At 37.2% G+C, this 15321-nt stretch overlaps 2 protein-coding genes across 9 annotated transcripts in view; both read right to left on the reverse strand.

The window, feature by feature from the left end:
- LOC125683104 (putative extracellular sulfatase Sulf-1 homolog) overlaps positions 1–5085 on the reverse strand; it is a 35557-nt gene extending 30472 nt beyond the window's left edge. For 4 of the 8 annotated variants that reach the window (XM_056140173.1, XM_056140171.1, XM_056140165.1 and 1 more), the window contains exon 1: positions 4962–5085. The gene's annotated coding sequence lies outside the window, so the exon portion shown is untranslated. Of the gene's footprint in view, positions 1–231; positions 314–4961 lie in introns of all 8 variants that reach the window. The other 4 variants (XM_048923902.2, XM_056140170.1, XM_056140167.1 and 1 more) reach the window with 2 other exon arrangements.
- A 1238-nt stretch (positions 5086–6323) lies between these two features.
- LOC130046866 (uncharacterized) lies at positions 6324–12567 on the reverse strand. The gene is made up of 2 exons (XM_056140179.1): positions 10385–12567; positions 6324–6424 (listed from the first exon to the last, which is right to left on the reverse strand). Exons 1-2 carry the CDS (start codon positions 11846–11848, stop codon positions 6332–6334), a joined length of 1557 nt encoding a protein of 518 aa, XP_055996154.1. The 5' UTR covers positions 11849–12567; the 3' UTR covers positions 6324–6331.
- Positions 12568–15321: the final 2754 nt, after the last annotated feature.

Genomic DNA, 15321 nt, shown 5'->3' on the forward strand with positions numbered 1-15321 from the left:
AAAAGCAAAATTATGAGGAATGTTAATCAGGCAGACAGACTGAAAAATAAACAAACAATACACCCTATGATCTTCGATACAAGGAATAATAATTTAAATAGGGCAGGTCACATAGTAAATCAACTATTCTCTAAAAATGACCTAATTTAATAGCCATAGCACTATACAAAGTTCTGTATCACAACATATCTACATGTACAACAAAAACAAATGACAAACAAGGGGAGTTACCTTCTGTTTATTTCCCCCTCTTCACCATATCTTGGATCTTTCTTACAAATGCAACATGAAATTTTGTAGTCTTTTGATTCTGCTGAAGACACAATAGAAAAAGAGCTAGACAAATATTGATACAAGCTCTAAGAGCTCCTCTTTGTTGAGAAGTTAAATTTGAAGTCCTCAAAGTGAGCCATTGATATCTTTCACTGCTCCACAGCAGCAGGAAAACTTATTTCAAGAGCAGTTTGTTTCGGTACAACAAAAATTGCAAATGAGATCAAAGTCCTGCATCGGCTCTTGACTAAACAATCCTCCATTTTTGGGAGATCAATTATTTGAAAACGCTGAGTCATTTCACTGGAATACCGAGGTTGACCCTGAGATAGCCTGCAGTTTACTGTGCACTCTGGACCTCCCGGCAAACAATGAAGATTTTAAAGAGGAAAACATGTCAATGGTTGACTACCATCAGCTCTACAGGGATCAGGGCTGGTAGAAAACAGGTCAAAACAAGGGATTATTGGGAAGTACTGAATGTACGTGAATTTAGTTGGATATAGACCTCTATAAGATGTATATATACATTTTATAAAAACTGAATCTTAATATAAATAAGAAAAGATATTGCTTCAAATGATTTTATATAAGAATGAAAACATTTCCATGTCCAGTTCTTATGCCGAGTTTCTGATGGATTGTTTGGAAGACTGAAGAAATGGGGTCCTAGAAAACATCTACTACCATGAGATCATAATATCACTGTTGGATGGCAATTAAATCAATAAATTGTATAAAAAAAAAAAAAAAAAAAAAAAAAGACCTAGCTACTACCTATTTCATTTCTTGACAAAAATACTAACTATATTCAACTTGACATGAAAAAACCTCTATATATGTCTATATAAAGAAACAAGTTGAAATCACACAAACACACGGAATAAATATTGGTGTTGTTTGTATTATGGGGGTATAAAAACAATGAAGCATGGGGGTAATTTCTGCATCATTAGTATTATTTTTTTACCCCCACGGTACAACAAACTTAGACATTCTATTCCTCAAATAAAATATCATTAATAGAACACGTTCTTAATACCATCGTAGTCAGCAACAAGATGATATTTGTACAAAAAACCATGCCTATATAGAATTCAGATGTTGGGCACATATAGCATATAAATAAAGGAGAATGTTTTAAAAAATCTCCAGAGTTAATCCTCATTCTTACAGATTTCAAAGCCCGATCTCACCGATCTTGATCAAATGTACAAATTATACATACAAGCAACAGCAATACATCACAATGTAACTTTTACATTCTGTAAAACAATAGCCTCTGTGTATATTCCCTACAGTTACGCCATTATTACCACGATTACAAACACTCTCACATAAACATCTTCACTACAACCATGCAGGAGTACTGATCACTTCTAACAGCATTAAAAGTGTAATTTAATCTTTAAAATTTCTTGGTATATATCTACTCCAAGTGTGACTGAGGATATAGTTATTCTGCAGAAGTCATATACTAGCTCTTACTGCACAATACGCCAGTTTCGAGATAAAAGCTCTTCTGTGTAAGAGGTCCATTTAGTGGAACATTGAATGCTTATGTGGGACCGAGTGGACCTACAGTCTGTGAGGAAGATGATAAAGATAAAATGTAATAAAAATGGTTTCTCTTTAAATGTGGGAAATACAAAATACTATAATTGAATGAAATGTACTTCACTAGGGTGGAAACATAAAAGCAATGTCATATTTGCAAGTAACATCCTGGATATGATACCAACGATCAACAAAATAACATAATATAAAAACAATTCCATGTATCTTATTACTCCCTAAATATTTATTCCTTCCTTATATATACACACTAACTAAAGAATTCAATCAAATTCTGGTGACCAAACAGCATATGAGAAACTTACTGAGTACACTCACTTATGCAGTACGTGATGAATATATTAGTCCCACTCCACATGTAAACAAATTGTTTCATGCCTTACTTTGTACAAGGGTTCTCCAAAGGGAAAGAAAAGCTTGGACGTATCTTGAAACCGGCAAATCAAAAACTGCAGAAATCACTCCGACTTATCATAATAGCGAGCACAGCGAGCCAGCTAAAAGCGCTGGCTCATACTGCGAGCTCTAATGACTAGAGCACAGGAAATAATCCGAGCTAAATCCAAACCTTTAACAAGGAAATTTTTTGACGCCAATCCCAGAAGTCCCTTGCCAAAAATGGCTGAGATCTCGCAAAGTCACACCTTGGAATATGATTGTGAACTTACGTGGATTTTCATCCTAATCTTGTGGTCCCCTAGCTCCAAAATTCAGTGCATCATTAGGCAAAATGTTTAACGAAGTGTAATGTTTATGAAAGGCAGGCTAAGATGATGTGTGACGTCATGTCTACGTTTCGACGTATGTCATAATAAGACGGACAGTGGCGGATCTAAATACATACTTGTTAAGTCATACTACCGGGACAATATTGAATATACGTAAACATTAGGCATATGTAATATGGCATCGGATACAAATTGTGTATAATCGATTGCAAACTACAAATCTGATTAAAATACTAACTTCTCAATAGGAATTCATTATTCTAACAAGAAAAAAGGGAAACTAACTTTTTAAGAATTGTTAGAATATGTGAGAGATCACAGATACTGACTTAGTGCCATTTAAAAAAATATACAAAAAATCGATGAAAACATTTAAAAAAAAATCTTTGTTTTTTTTTTTTGCGACTATAAATCGTAAGTGCTTGAGTCCATTTCCTTTTTAAAACATGTCCGGTAATGCAAACCACGATGAACTCTCGGTCGATTCTGACAGTCTAACCACTAGGCCACCGACGCCACTATCATTGTGTTACAACTAGGATTATGTACAATATTATAAAAATTGTTTTAATTTTCTTTTTTGGAACATACCATTGCTCATTGCTACAAAGGGATTATCATATGAATTTCATTTTTTGAAAATTAGATAGGAGCGCATGGCATATACATGCTCAATAGTTGAATTTATCGATTTATCTAAAATTATCATTATATTGAAATGCGTTTTATGTTCCAAGGCAGTGCTGTTTCCACAGTTTTACAAACTTGAAAGGTTTAAGGTTTGGGCATTTTTATCATAAATTAGTAACTTGAAAAGGTTGAGAGTAGAAAAAAGGAAAGTACAGGAAGTCGACTGCTGAGAGCATACAGTTCAGAACAAGTCATGCATCAAAGGTTAAGCAAGTCACAGTGATGGCAGCAGAAATAAAACATATATATAGCATAAAAATATTTCAATTACATTGATGCATACATGTTTTAATGATTTTTAATATAAAACCATGGGAGAAAAGTAAAACGGCCTAGCTGTTTCAGCTACCTAATTTCATTGATGTTATGATGATTAGGCAGATAGATATTGTTTAAATTGAACCTGATCAAAGCATGAACACTACAAAATGTGTACATAAATGAAGCTGCGCTCGCTCAAACGGTAACACCGTCAACATGTTAGCAAGCTCATGCAGTGATTGGCCCAAAGGGTTGAAAAATTAAACCAAACTCATGGAACTTCAAAATTTTGGTCCAAATGATGACGATTCAAATACAAGCACGTGAACATGTATTTCTCCATATTGAATCTCGTGTACCCAAACTCAATCTAATTGAAATTAGATGTTAGATCCGCTTGCATACTCGCTACACAAACATCTAACAACATCCCGTAGAGGGTCACGTCAGAGGTCAAATTCGATTGACCAATGAAATCACCGCTGGCAAAATCATTGAATGTTTGTTGAAGCCGATAAGTCTAGAGTGATACCGAATTTGACCTCTGACGTGACCCTCTATGGGATGTTTTTAGATGTTTGTGTAGCGAGTATGCGAGCGGATCCAACATCTAATTTTAATTAGATTGACCCAAACTTCACGTCGTTCTGAGATGTTACATAAAATCCGTAAAAGTATGTAAAATCATCTCATTTTCTTAATAATATGTAATCACTCCTCAATGTAACGAGATTATACCATGTCTCCTATGTTTGTAAATTTGCTAAACACCGACACTGAATAGGATGTCATAATGCACTGTTTACATCGGTTGCATTATGTTTCCCACGTTCAATGAATAGGAGGATCAAATGTCTAATGTTAGGATGCTTTGATAGAGCTCTGTCCTCACATGTTAGGTGCTAACTTCGGGATATTTTTTGTCCTGTTATGGATATAGACTCTAATGCCAATACATTTTGCTTCTCCCTTAAAAAAACGGTCACACCGTCAGAAATATCAGTATACTAGGTAATATATACATAAATGCAAACCATGAATTCTTTTGAGTCATATTTTTTTTTACTTCATTCATACATGGCATATGCATCCTTGAGTAAAAGAGATTCTGTAGACAAATTCTCTGATATAAATCAAGTCTACAAACTTTTATAATTAGCGACCCAGCAATATTATGATGTAGAGGAAATTTTCCCAATTCTGAAAGTACTGCAATGTATAGGTAGCAGCGCTCACACTAACGGTAGCACCATCAGCATATTATAAATACTGTCAGTCAGTGTTGGGCAAGAATGTGGAGGATGGGATCGCGGAGTGGTGGAACTGGAAGACTTCTTTCTAACGTCTTACTAAAATGCGTCTTTAACTGGTGTTGTATTATAAATTAAATTGCATGAATCAGTGAACCCTTGAGGAAAATCAGAAAATACTTACCAAATTATGTTTTAATCACTAACGGCATAACAGAACATCACAGACACATAGGCCGATATCATTGGAAATGATATCAAATCAAACTGTCACTCAAGAAAATTAGTATTTTGATTATCGAGCCCGCGCCAATAAAAAGTTTGATCCCGACGTGAATTTTATACACTGTACGGTGCACTCGGATACTTGTCCACTGAAACATCGTTTTTGCTAAGTTAAAAAAAAGGGTGAAGATACGAACAGTGATCAATCTAATAACTCATAAGGAATACAAAATGGAGAGTTGGGCAAACATCTGTAAGAAACATCGCTGTATTTACTGTACTGACTCTCCGTGCATATTTTGAGAGTTTATTCAGCAACTAGTCATAAAATGCTACCATCAAAACAATAAAGAAAACAAGAAATGTTTGTCAAACAATACAAACATACAACAATACACCCCCCAACATGGTGCAGAATTGAAAAGGGTTATGCACTGCATCATTTAATTGATAATAGTGTAGCGTGTATCCCTATTAATTCGCAAAATGCGGCGGTTGAAATCCCTCAGATAACTTGCTGAGGATTCTAGCAGTTCAATATATACATATAAATGATTGAAGTAACGTATTTACAATTTTATTAATCAATTGTGTACAAATCCCGGCTCTTGACTTTACTGTCGTGGCTCTGTTTGGCTCCCGGCTCTTGGCTCAATCCGGCTCTCGGGTCTGGTAGCTCGGCTCACTTTGGCTCCCGGCTCTTACAGCGCGGCTCAATTGGCTCTTTTGAGTCCCAGCTCTTACAGCTCGAGTTTTGATTATTACGATTAATTAAAACAGGAAAGACTTGTTCAGTCACGTCTGATTTTAATCAAAAGAAATAAACAATATGAATATTACCTTTTATCTACGGTACTGCCGATCTTCTCACTCTGGAGTCAAGTGCAAAAAAAAAAATGATGTTGAATCCACCGCCTCGCTTCTTTATATACCCTTTAGCGAGACTAACGCCACCTATCGGTCATACTCTAAAATTAAATCCTACACGATCGGAATATCTTTCTCCGGATCGTCTCATTACCCACGCCTCAAAATTCATGCGACCTCGCATGATATATATATCTATATATATATATATATATATATATTTTAAAAAGGCATACAAAATTAGCTATCTGCTTTTATGAGCATAAATTCCACAATATATATGAATATAACTTTCTCCCAAAGGTTCATTTATATCTTTATTTAAATCAACAGTATTTCTCTCAGTTCTGTTTAACCGCAGAACTATATGAAAATTCACAATTCAAACTATGTTCTCCTTGAACACGTATTAACTTTCTCATGCCTGTCTGATATCATAATTGTCTTATTTATCTTCCTCAATCACAAAAATATGTTCAATGTCTTTGTCACCCTCTTTCCACTTTGTAATGGTCCACTCGACCTTATGCACGCTCCTTCCTTCTGTCTGAGTACCTGTTTCCGTCAAATGTGGTCTTTTAATAATAGGTCGGGCAGGAACTCCGGTAGAAGATGATAGAGGTTCCTTCCGTTTTGGAGTTGTGACCGGTATGGGTGAAGTTGGCTTTCTCAGTACCCTTCCAACGTATAAAGGGTTCTTTGCTGCTTCTGCCTCCGCGCTCAGCTTTTCATCCTTTCTAATGACGGTTACCTCCGCTTCAGATTCTGTTTCTGAAATTTCCCCTAATATACTCCGCAAATTTCCAGGATCAGCATTCTCCCAGTCATCATCTGAAAGTTTTCTTCCTTCTATTGTGTCTTTAGATCCATTTGGCTTCTCCGAAACTGATGGCAGAGCTGATTCTGTCATACCCATCTCCTTTCCATTATCGCTCTGAGAAGCATTGGACAACGAAGTGGTAACTTTCTGTTGTTCCAAATCAAAGTGTCTCTTCTTGTGTCTGTTGAAGTTCCCCAGCTTATTAGTACTAAAACTGCATTCAACCCGATCACAAAGATATTTTTTGTCCATCTGTTTTAGTCCACATTCAGTAATGTGCTTTGTGATCTCCACCATATCAAAGCTCCTAAACCTGCACATGGGACACTTGTGTTCTTTACGTGGAGTTAACTTTGTTTGAGGCATCTTCTGAAAAACATTAGAAAAAAAATACATAAAGAGCGTTACTTCTTGGGGAATGTATAATATTTGTGTTACTGCATTTTGATAAAGGAAAACAATAAAATGGTTGCTATATCAGAGGTCGACAATGTAGTCTCCCAAATATTTCGGCCTACGCTGTTTTCGTTTTCCCCGAGCATTTTCTTGATCATGCTCATTGACTTTTTCAAAGAGCTCTGTATTTTCTTCACTGGCATCACCTGTCACTGAACAAGTAGTATCAGCAACTACTTGGCTCTCACCTCTCAGAAGTTGAGGATGCTTCATTCTCATACGGTCTACATGTATGATTTGAAATTTCCCATACGCACCACAGTTTACTTTGTAGGTCACTTCTGAACACCTTTCTTCCACTACAAAGGGTCCTCGCCAAAACTGAGTCAACTTAGGAGACTTCCCAACTGCATATCGTGGGAAGTGTACATAGACTTTATCTCCGTTTTTAAAGGTTTGCCAATTTAATCTTGTGTCATAAAGGCTCTTCTGCCTTAGCATGGAACCGATGGCATTTCCCCGCACAAATGAATGCGCCAATTCCAGCTTTTCCTTCAGTTCCCAAACCCACTGTTGGACAGGTATTTCTTTCATAGCTGGTGGCATCTCAAATGCAATGTCAAGAGGTGTTCTTACCTCTCTTCCCAACATTAAATAATTGGGGCTGAATCCAGTGGACTCGTGTTCCACTGACCTATATGCCATCAGCACGTATGGTAACAGGTCGTCCCAGTTTGATTGGTATTTATCAACCAGAGTCTTTAGCATTGTCAACAGAGTTTTGTTAAATCTTTCCACGAGACCATCACACTGAGGATGATAGGGACTTGTTCTGGTTTTCTTAATGTTTACACATTTCAGTGAAAATCTTTCCATCAAACTGTTTGCCTTGGTCTGAGTGAATGGACACAGGCACTCCAAACCTTGATACCACCTCCTGAATCAACAACGAAGCAATGGTGATTGTCTCCATATTAGGCATTGGAAATGCTTCCACCCATTTTGTAAAATAATCACAAATAACAACTATATACCGGTTGCCATTTTCTGTTTGGGGAAGCTCGTCAACTATATACAGAGCTATTCTCTCCAATGGCATTCCGGCTCTCAATGTTTGCATTGGAGCTCTTTTGTTTTGGGTTAGTGGCTTGGACCTGCAGCATACTTCGCATCCTTTAATGTAATGTCTCACATCTTTTTGCAATCCGGGCCAGTAGAATTTCTGTCTTATTTTGCTCAATGTTTTCCTGACCCCTAGATGCCCAGACGTCTTGTGGTCATGGCAATAATCAAGGACTTTGCGCCTGACGGCTTAATGACGGCTTGAAGTGTGATTCATTTTTCATCTACCCATTTCCTGTATAATATTTCATCTTGAATCTCCAAGGATTGTCTTTGCGCCCACAGTGATTTCGACATAACACCACTGTAACTTAAGGTATTCCATGTATAATGAAAGGATAATGAACAATTTTGAAGGATTTAGATCAACATAAAAGTTTATTGTTAAATAATGGTGAAAGTGAAGCAGATGAAATTCACATGACTGATAAATGATTAGAAGCTGACCTTTTTGCACTTCAGACTTTTTGGAAGAGTTGTCTGCCCTTTGTAAAATTAAGAAAAATCTAATTTTCTAAAAATGTGTGGGGTCAATGATTAATTTTATTTCATATTTTAATAAAAAGAAAGTGTATGTACCTTTCTACCAAGAGATTAGTATGAAAATATAATTTGTTTTAAAAATATTGTAATAAAACATGCTTTTCCCATATATTTCAATGTTAAATTCTAGGTGAAATAAATCAAGCAGGAAACAAAATTTTGAAAATTCCTATGGTGGATTATTTTTATTTGATGAACCCTTCAAAATGATACCATGATTACAAATATCCCACCATCCATTTATTAGATATGAGATATGGTCATTATACATTGAATACCTTAAATCGTTTTTTGTTGGTTTGGTACTACTTTTGAGCCATATCTTTACGAGGTTTATCTCTTTATCATTCTTTTGTAAACATGCTAATGAAAGTTCGTCATCATCGCCATTTTGTTCACCACTAGTGTTGGCATTTTCATTTGCAGAAACAGTCCGTACATGTTTTCGATTCTTTTGGTTTTCAGTAGACCGAGCAGATTTCTCACAGCAAGGATCATCTTTACTCTTACTGCAGTGGCGTCTGCTGAGTCCATCAGTATTTCTGTGTTGAGATCCTGGGCGGTGCTGTATTGTCATGTCGTACATGCTCAGAATTTCGATCCAACGAGCAAGCTGACCTTCTGGTTCTTTAAAATTGAGGAGCCACCTCAATGAACCATGGTCTGTACGAATTATGAACCTTCTCCCATACAAATAATGTCTGAACTGTTTCACAAAATAGACAACAGCAAGCAGTTCTTTCTTAGTTACGCAATATTTTCTTTCAGACTTGCTAAGTGTCCTACTTGTATAGGATATGAGTCTCTCCGACTCTCCCTGTTTCTGAGAAAGAACAGCTCCAATAGCCGTATCACTGGCATCGGTGTCGACTATGAAAGTCTGGTTAAAGTCTGGAAAAGCAAGAATTGGAGCACTGATCAAATGTGCTATCAACTTGTCGAAGGATGACTGGCTCATCTGTCCATTGAAACTTCACCCCTTTGTTTGTCAGTTTGTGTAGTGGTTTAGCTGTTTTGCTAAAATCTTTAACAAATCTCCGGTAATAACCACACAATCCGAGGAACGATCTTACGTCTTTTACAGAGGTTGGCTCAGGCCAGAATTTGATGGCTTCTACTTTCTTGGGATCTGTAGTCACACCTGATTCGGAGATAATGTGTCCCAAATACTCAACCTGCTCACCATACAAAGTGCATTTTCTTGCCTTTAACTTCAGTCCAGCAGTATGGAGACGGTCAAATACTTTCTGAAGACTATTTGTCATTTCCTCAAAGGTTTTGCCAAAGACAATAATGTCATCTAAGTATATGAGGCATATCTCCCACTGAAGTCCACATAAGACAGTTTCCATAAGCCTTTCAAAAGTTGCGGGTGCGTTACAAAGCCCAAAAGGCATTACTTTGAATTGGTATAGGCCTTTGTTAGTGATGAACGCAGTTTTTGGTCTATCGTCAGGCTCCATCTCGACTTGCCAGTAGCCAGACGAGAGATCCAGAGTTGAGAACCAACGTGCTCCAGATAAGTCATCGAGTGTCTCATCAATCCTTGGTAGAGGATAGGCGTCTTTGACAGTGATGTCATTCAACTTTCTGTAATCTACACAGAAACGAACGCTCCCATCTTTCTTCTGTACAAGGACAACTCCTGACGCCCATGGACTTGCCGACTTTTCAATGACATCAGCCTTAAGCATGTCGTCCAACTGACTATCTATGTATCGTTTCCAATGGACTGGAGTTCTTCGGAGGGGTTGTCGTATAGGAGCCTTTGAACCTGTGTTGATAGAATGTTTAATTACATCAGTTCTACCAAAATCCTTGTCATCTTTTGCAAATAAGTTAGCATTGCGCAAGAGCAAAGATTTTAATTCTTGCTTTTGATCTGAGCTCAACCTTCCGCTTGATCGTTGTAATAGCTCCTCCAAGGCTGGTGAAAGTTCCTTTGATGACTCTGAGGGAGTTCCCATTTCTCCAACAACACATTGTACAGGAGTCAACTTCGCTACTATGGTTCCTTTGTAGATAGTCTGAACAACAAAACTAGGATTCATGAATCTGACAGGTACTGACTCTTTAGTGGTGACAAGCACTTTGCCAACTATACCTTTCTCTGATTTCAAAAAGTCCCCTTCTATCAATGCAATACCATCAGTTATTTGTTCTTTGTTAGAGGTGCACACATCGCAGCTTGTAACAATTTCTGATCTGGGTGGTATGTGGACTGTAGCTGCTGTAGCAATGCGATAGCATCCTATATATCCTTTCTTTACGAGTGGAATGGGTGTTCCATCAATCCGTAATTCCATGGCACTCATATCAATGACACATTTATTCTTTATCAGAAAGTCTAATCCAAGGATCGCGTCTACTGACAGATTCGTAACAATGGCCATCGTGTTGTATACAACATCATTGATCATAAACGGGGTTTTCAACTGTCCATGCGTAATAAGAGGATCTGAATTCGCTTGCAGTACAGGCGCATTTACCTCTCGCAGCATATCTGTCGAGCCATTTCCGTAAATTCTATTAAATGCCTGTTTTGATAAGAGAGACAATGTAGCTCCTGAATCAACTAAAAGGTGAAGTTCGAGCTCATTAACATATCCTTTAATGAATATTCCCCCTTCTCCACTAACACCAACTTTTCCGGGAGGATTTTGCGGATTTAACTGTTCTGTTTTGCCAGATGTGTTCTGCAATGAGCTTGGTGTTGCAGAGCTGTTTGGTCTTGCTGTCTTAGAGCGGCATTCTTTCTTTATGTGACCTTTCTTGCCACAGTTATAGCACTCTATATCTTTTCGCCAATTAGAATCTCTGCTGGACTTGCGATCTGTTCTTCGTCTTGTGTCTCTTTCTCTTAGTTCTTTCAGCTCCCGTGTGATTGTAGACATTGTTCTCTGGAGTTCTGTGATTGTGTCGTTCACTTCACCCAATTCGTCGGCTACTGTACCAGACGAATCTTGTCCAACGGCTCTTATCAAAGAATTAGTACCCCCAATTCTTTGTTCAGTTTTTAAGAAAGCCTCTAATTCGATAGCATGCCTCAATGCTTCATTCAAATTCTTTGGTCTTGCCTGTTTAATACGCAATCGCATATCTGAAATAGCTAGTGCCTCGATGAAATGATCCTTGGCAAGAGTTTCTTTTACATCTGCAGGAACTGTAGGGTATGCCAAATTTACCAGACGTCTAATATGCTGTCCTAACTCTGGAATGGATTCCGAAGCTCTTTGTCTGCGCTCTCTCAACTGCGTTCTGTATAAATCTATTTGATCTGGTGGAGCGAATCTATCATCCAAAGCAGATACAAGCTCATTTCCCTACCATCATATATGTTTCCGAGAATACCTTGTGCACTTCCTCTTAATGATACGGAGAGGTATAGACCTTTTGTCGTCTCATCCCATTGGCACAGCTTCGCACACGCTTCAAAGTGCGATTTGTAATCTAGCCAAGATGTAGAACCATCGTAAGTCGCTGGCTTTATGTTCGGGATGCTCTGTCGTCCCTTTGCTGCATAGGAGCTGTGCGTCTCATATTTTTGTCTTGCACTGGAATACGACTTATGAGCCTGAGGTCGTCTCATTGTTACATTTCTGTCTTCCTTATTAAGATAAGGGGCAAGGTCGTATTCATCGCGTTCTGTGTCTGTCTTGTGAATGTCGTGAGATGAATCTTCAAATCTCACAGATTTTCTCCTTGCTCCTGATTGCTCTTCTGGCTCACTGTCAGTAACTGTGCAAGCTGTTCTAAACCCGGAGTCCATTCCGATTTGGCTGGGTGCATTAACAGATTTTAAAGGTGTCGAGTGGCTATGCCTAGACAACTCCAGTTCATAAGAGGCAATTTGCTGCTCAAGTTCCCTTATCGTGGCATTTATATCCTCCATGATATAAAAATAATAATAATTGACACTGCTAGAATGTAATCCCACCGCTGCCACCAAAATTTGTAGCGTGTATCCCTATTAATTCGCAAAATGCGGCGGTTGAGATCCCTCAGATAACTTGCTGAGGATTCTAGCAGTTCAATATATACATATAAATGATCGAAGTAGCGTATTTACAATTTTATTAATCAATTATGTACAAATCCCGGCTCTTGACTTTACTGTCGTGGCTCTGTTTGGCTCCCGGCTCTTTCCGGCTCTCGGCTCACTTTGGCTCCCGGCTCTTACAGCGCGGCTCAATTGGCTCTTTTGAGTTCCAGCTCTTACAGCTCGAGTTTTGATTATTACGATTAATCAAAACAGGAAAGACTTGTTCAGTCACGTCTGATTTTAATCAAAAGAAATAAACAATATGAATATTACCTTTTATCTACGGTACTGCCGATCTTCTCACTCTGGAGTCAAGTGCAAAAAAAAAAATGATGTTGAATCCACCGCCTCGCTTCTTTATATACCCTTTAGCGAGACTAACGCCACCTATCGGTCATACTCTAAAATTAAATCCTACACGATCGGAATATCTTTCTCCGGATCGTCTCAATAATACCAAACCAATTCAAGTCAAGATGTTGAGTGGACAATATCTTCCTATGTCCAGAATGGACTGACCCTTGGCCTTTGACCATGTGCCCTAAAATAAATAGGAGTCATCTACTCCATAGGATGTACCAGTGTACCAAGTTTGGTGTCAATCAAGCTACTGATTCTTGAAATATAGGAGACAATATATTACTATGTCCAGTTTGACCCTTGATCTTCAACCATGTGACCTCAAAATCAATAGGGGTCATCTACTTCTTGAGATGTACCAGTGTTCCAAGTTTGATGTCCGTCAAGCAAAGGGTTCTCGAGATATTGAGTGGATAGTATATTCCTATGTCCATTTTTACCCTTGACCTTTAACCAGGTGACCTTAGAATCATTAGGGTTCATCTACTCCTTAGGATGTACCAAGTTTGATGTCTGTCAACCAAAGGGTCCTCAAGATATTGAACGGACAGTATATTCCCATGTCCAGAGTGGACTGACTCTTCACCTTTTGACCTAAAATTCAATAGGGGTCCTCTTCTACTCATAATGAACCAACATTTGAAATTTCATAACGATCAAGTGAATGGTTCCCAAGATATTGAGCGAACATGTGGTCTGCTGACCGACAAGTGCAAAGCAACCCCCCCCCCTTTCTTCTTTGAAAGAGGGCATAAGTAAATCTCATATACAGTCACATGAATTTAGAAATATGGCTGAAATGGGTTTCTATACTTCGGAAAAAACGTAAATACTGACTATTACAATGACATTAATGGGCTTCCATAATTCTAGAAAAAACTACAATCGGAATAAGGCATTATGCTTATTAATTTACACTCGTATTTAACCAAATATAATACGTACTTTTTAATTTTTTTATGAGAAGGGACACATACTACATACAAATGTACCACTAAAGGTTTTTGACTCATTTTGTTTTAGTCAATGCAATTTCTTTTGGTACCAACATTTTTTACCTTATGACCTAAGGGTTTGACCTACTTTTGAAAAACTTTAACCTTGGCTATATACATGTACTTTTGAACAATTAGTCCTATATGTTTCCATTTTTCATTTAAATTCCTTGTGACATGTACGTCCTTAAGTTTTGGTGTCAACATTTTTGATCTCATGACCTACTATTGAAAAACTTTAACCAGGTCTTAACTTTTGAATAATTAGTGATAGGGTTTTCATATTTCACATGTTTTCCTTGTGACAAGAACTTTTTTGGGTACCAGAATTACTTTGCTGCCATACAGGGGCATCTGTGTTTTATATATATATATACATGTATATAGATAATAGTTACTTTTCGCAATGATCGGTAAAAGTATAGGTAAAAAATAAAAACGAAACACGAAGACATTTAGTAAAGCTTTAGCGCTTTCATTTCAAGTAAAGCTTTAGCGCTTTCATTTCAAATCTTCAGAAGCTTCTGAAGATTTGAAATGAAAGCGCTAAAGCTTTACTAAATGTCTTCGTGTTTCGTTTTTATTTTTTACCTATATATATATATATATATATATATATAGAGAGAGAGAGAGAGAGAGAGAGAGAGAGAGAGAGAGATCAATGCTATAACTTATCAACATGCACCTGATGTCTCTTTGATCCACCCCTTTTCAAGACTTACAATTTTCCCCAATATTTAGTTTTTCACTTTTAATGATGTAAAATTTATGGTCTAATGCATTTAAAAGGTTTCGCAAAAAAAAATTAAGGTTATATCCAGTATGACATAAGATCATTATAGAGAGTTTATTATTTGTTTCCAAACAAAGATTAAGGTATGTTGTTCACAAAGTTCTGAAAATGTATGGTTATTGATTTAAGTATACGATATATATCACATTTCAAGCATTCTTTAGGTAAAATGTGCTATTAAAAAGTTGTCTGTGCAAAATTAGGATGTGCTGAATTACAAAATTAACTCATCATTATTTAGTTTACATTTGTAAACTCAGGTGACCTAATAAACTCTGTCAAATGATTATGCAGGCATCCTCATATAGTGTAGATTAAGTTGTTTACAATTATACAGTAAATTTTTTTTAAAAATAAATTTTAAATATTCTCAAAACCACA

This window comes from Ostrea edulis, chromosome 6 (assembly GCF_947568905.1).
Source record: "Ostrea edulis chromosome 6, xbOstEdul1.1, whole genome shotgun sequence".
In the NCBI taxonomy this organism is placed as follows: domain Eukaryota; kingdom Metazoa; phylum Mollusca; class Bivalvia; order Ostreida; family Ostreidae; genus Ostrea; species Ostrea edulis.

Coding starts and splice junctions, on each gene's coding strand:
- LOC130046866 (XM_056140179.1), bottom strand. CDS start 11,848: ATGCGATTGCGTATTAAACAGGCAAGACCAAAGAATTTGAATGAAGCA. Junction 6,425..10,384: donor GGGCGTCAGGAGTTGTCCTT/GTACAGAAGAAA, acceptor TGACGGAAACAG/GTACTCAGACAGAAGGAAGG.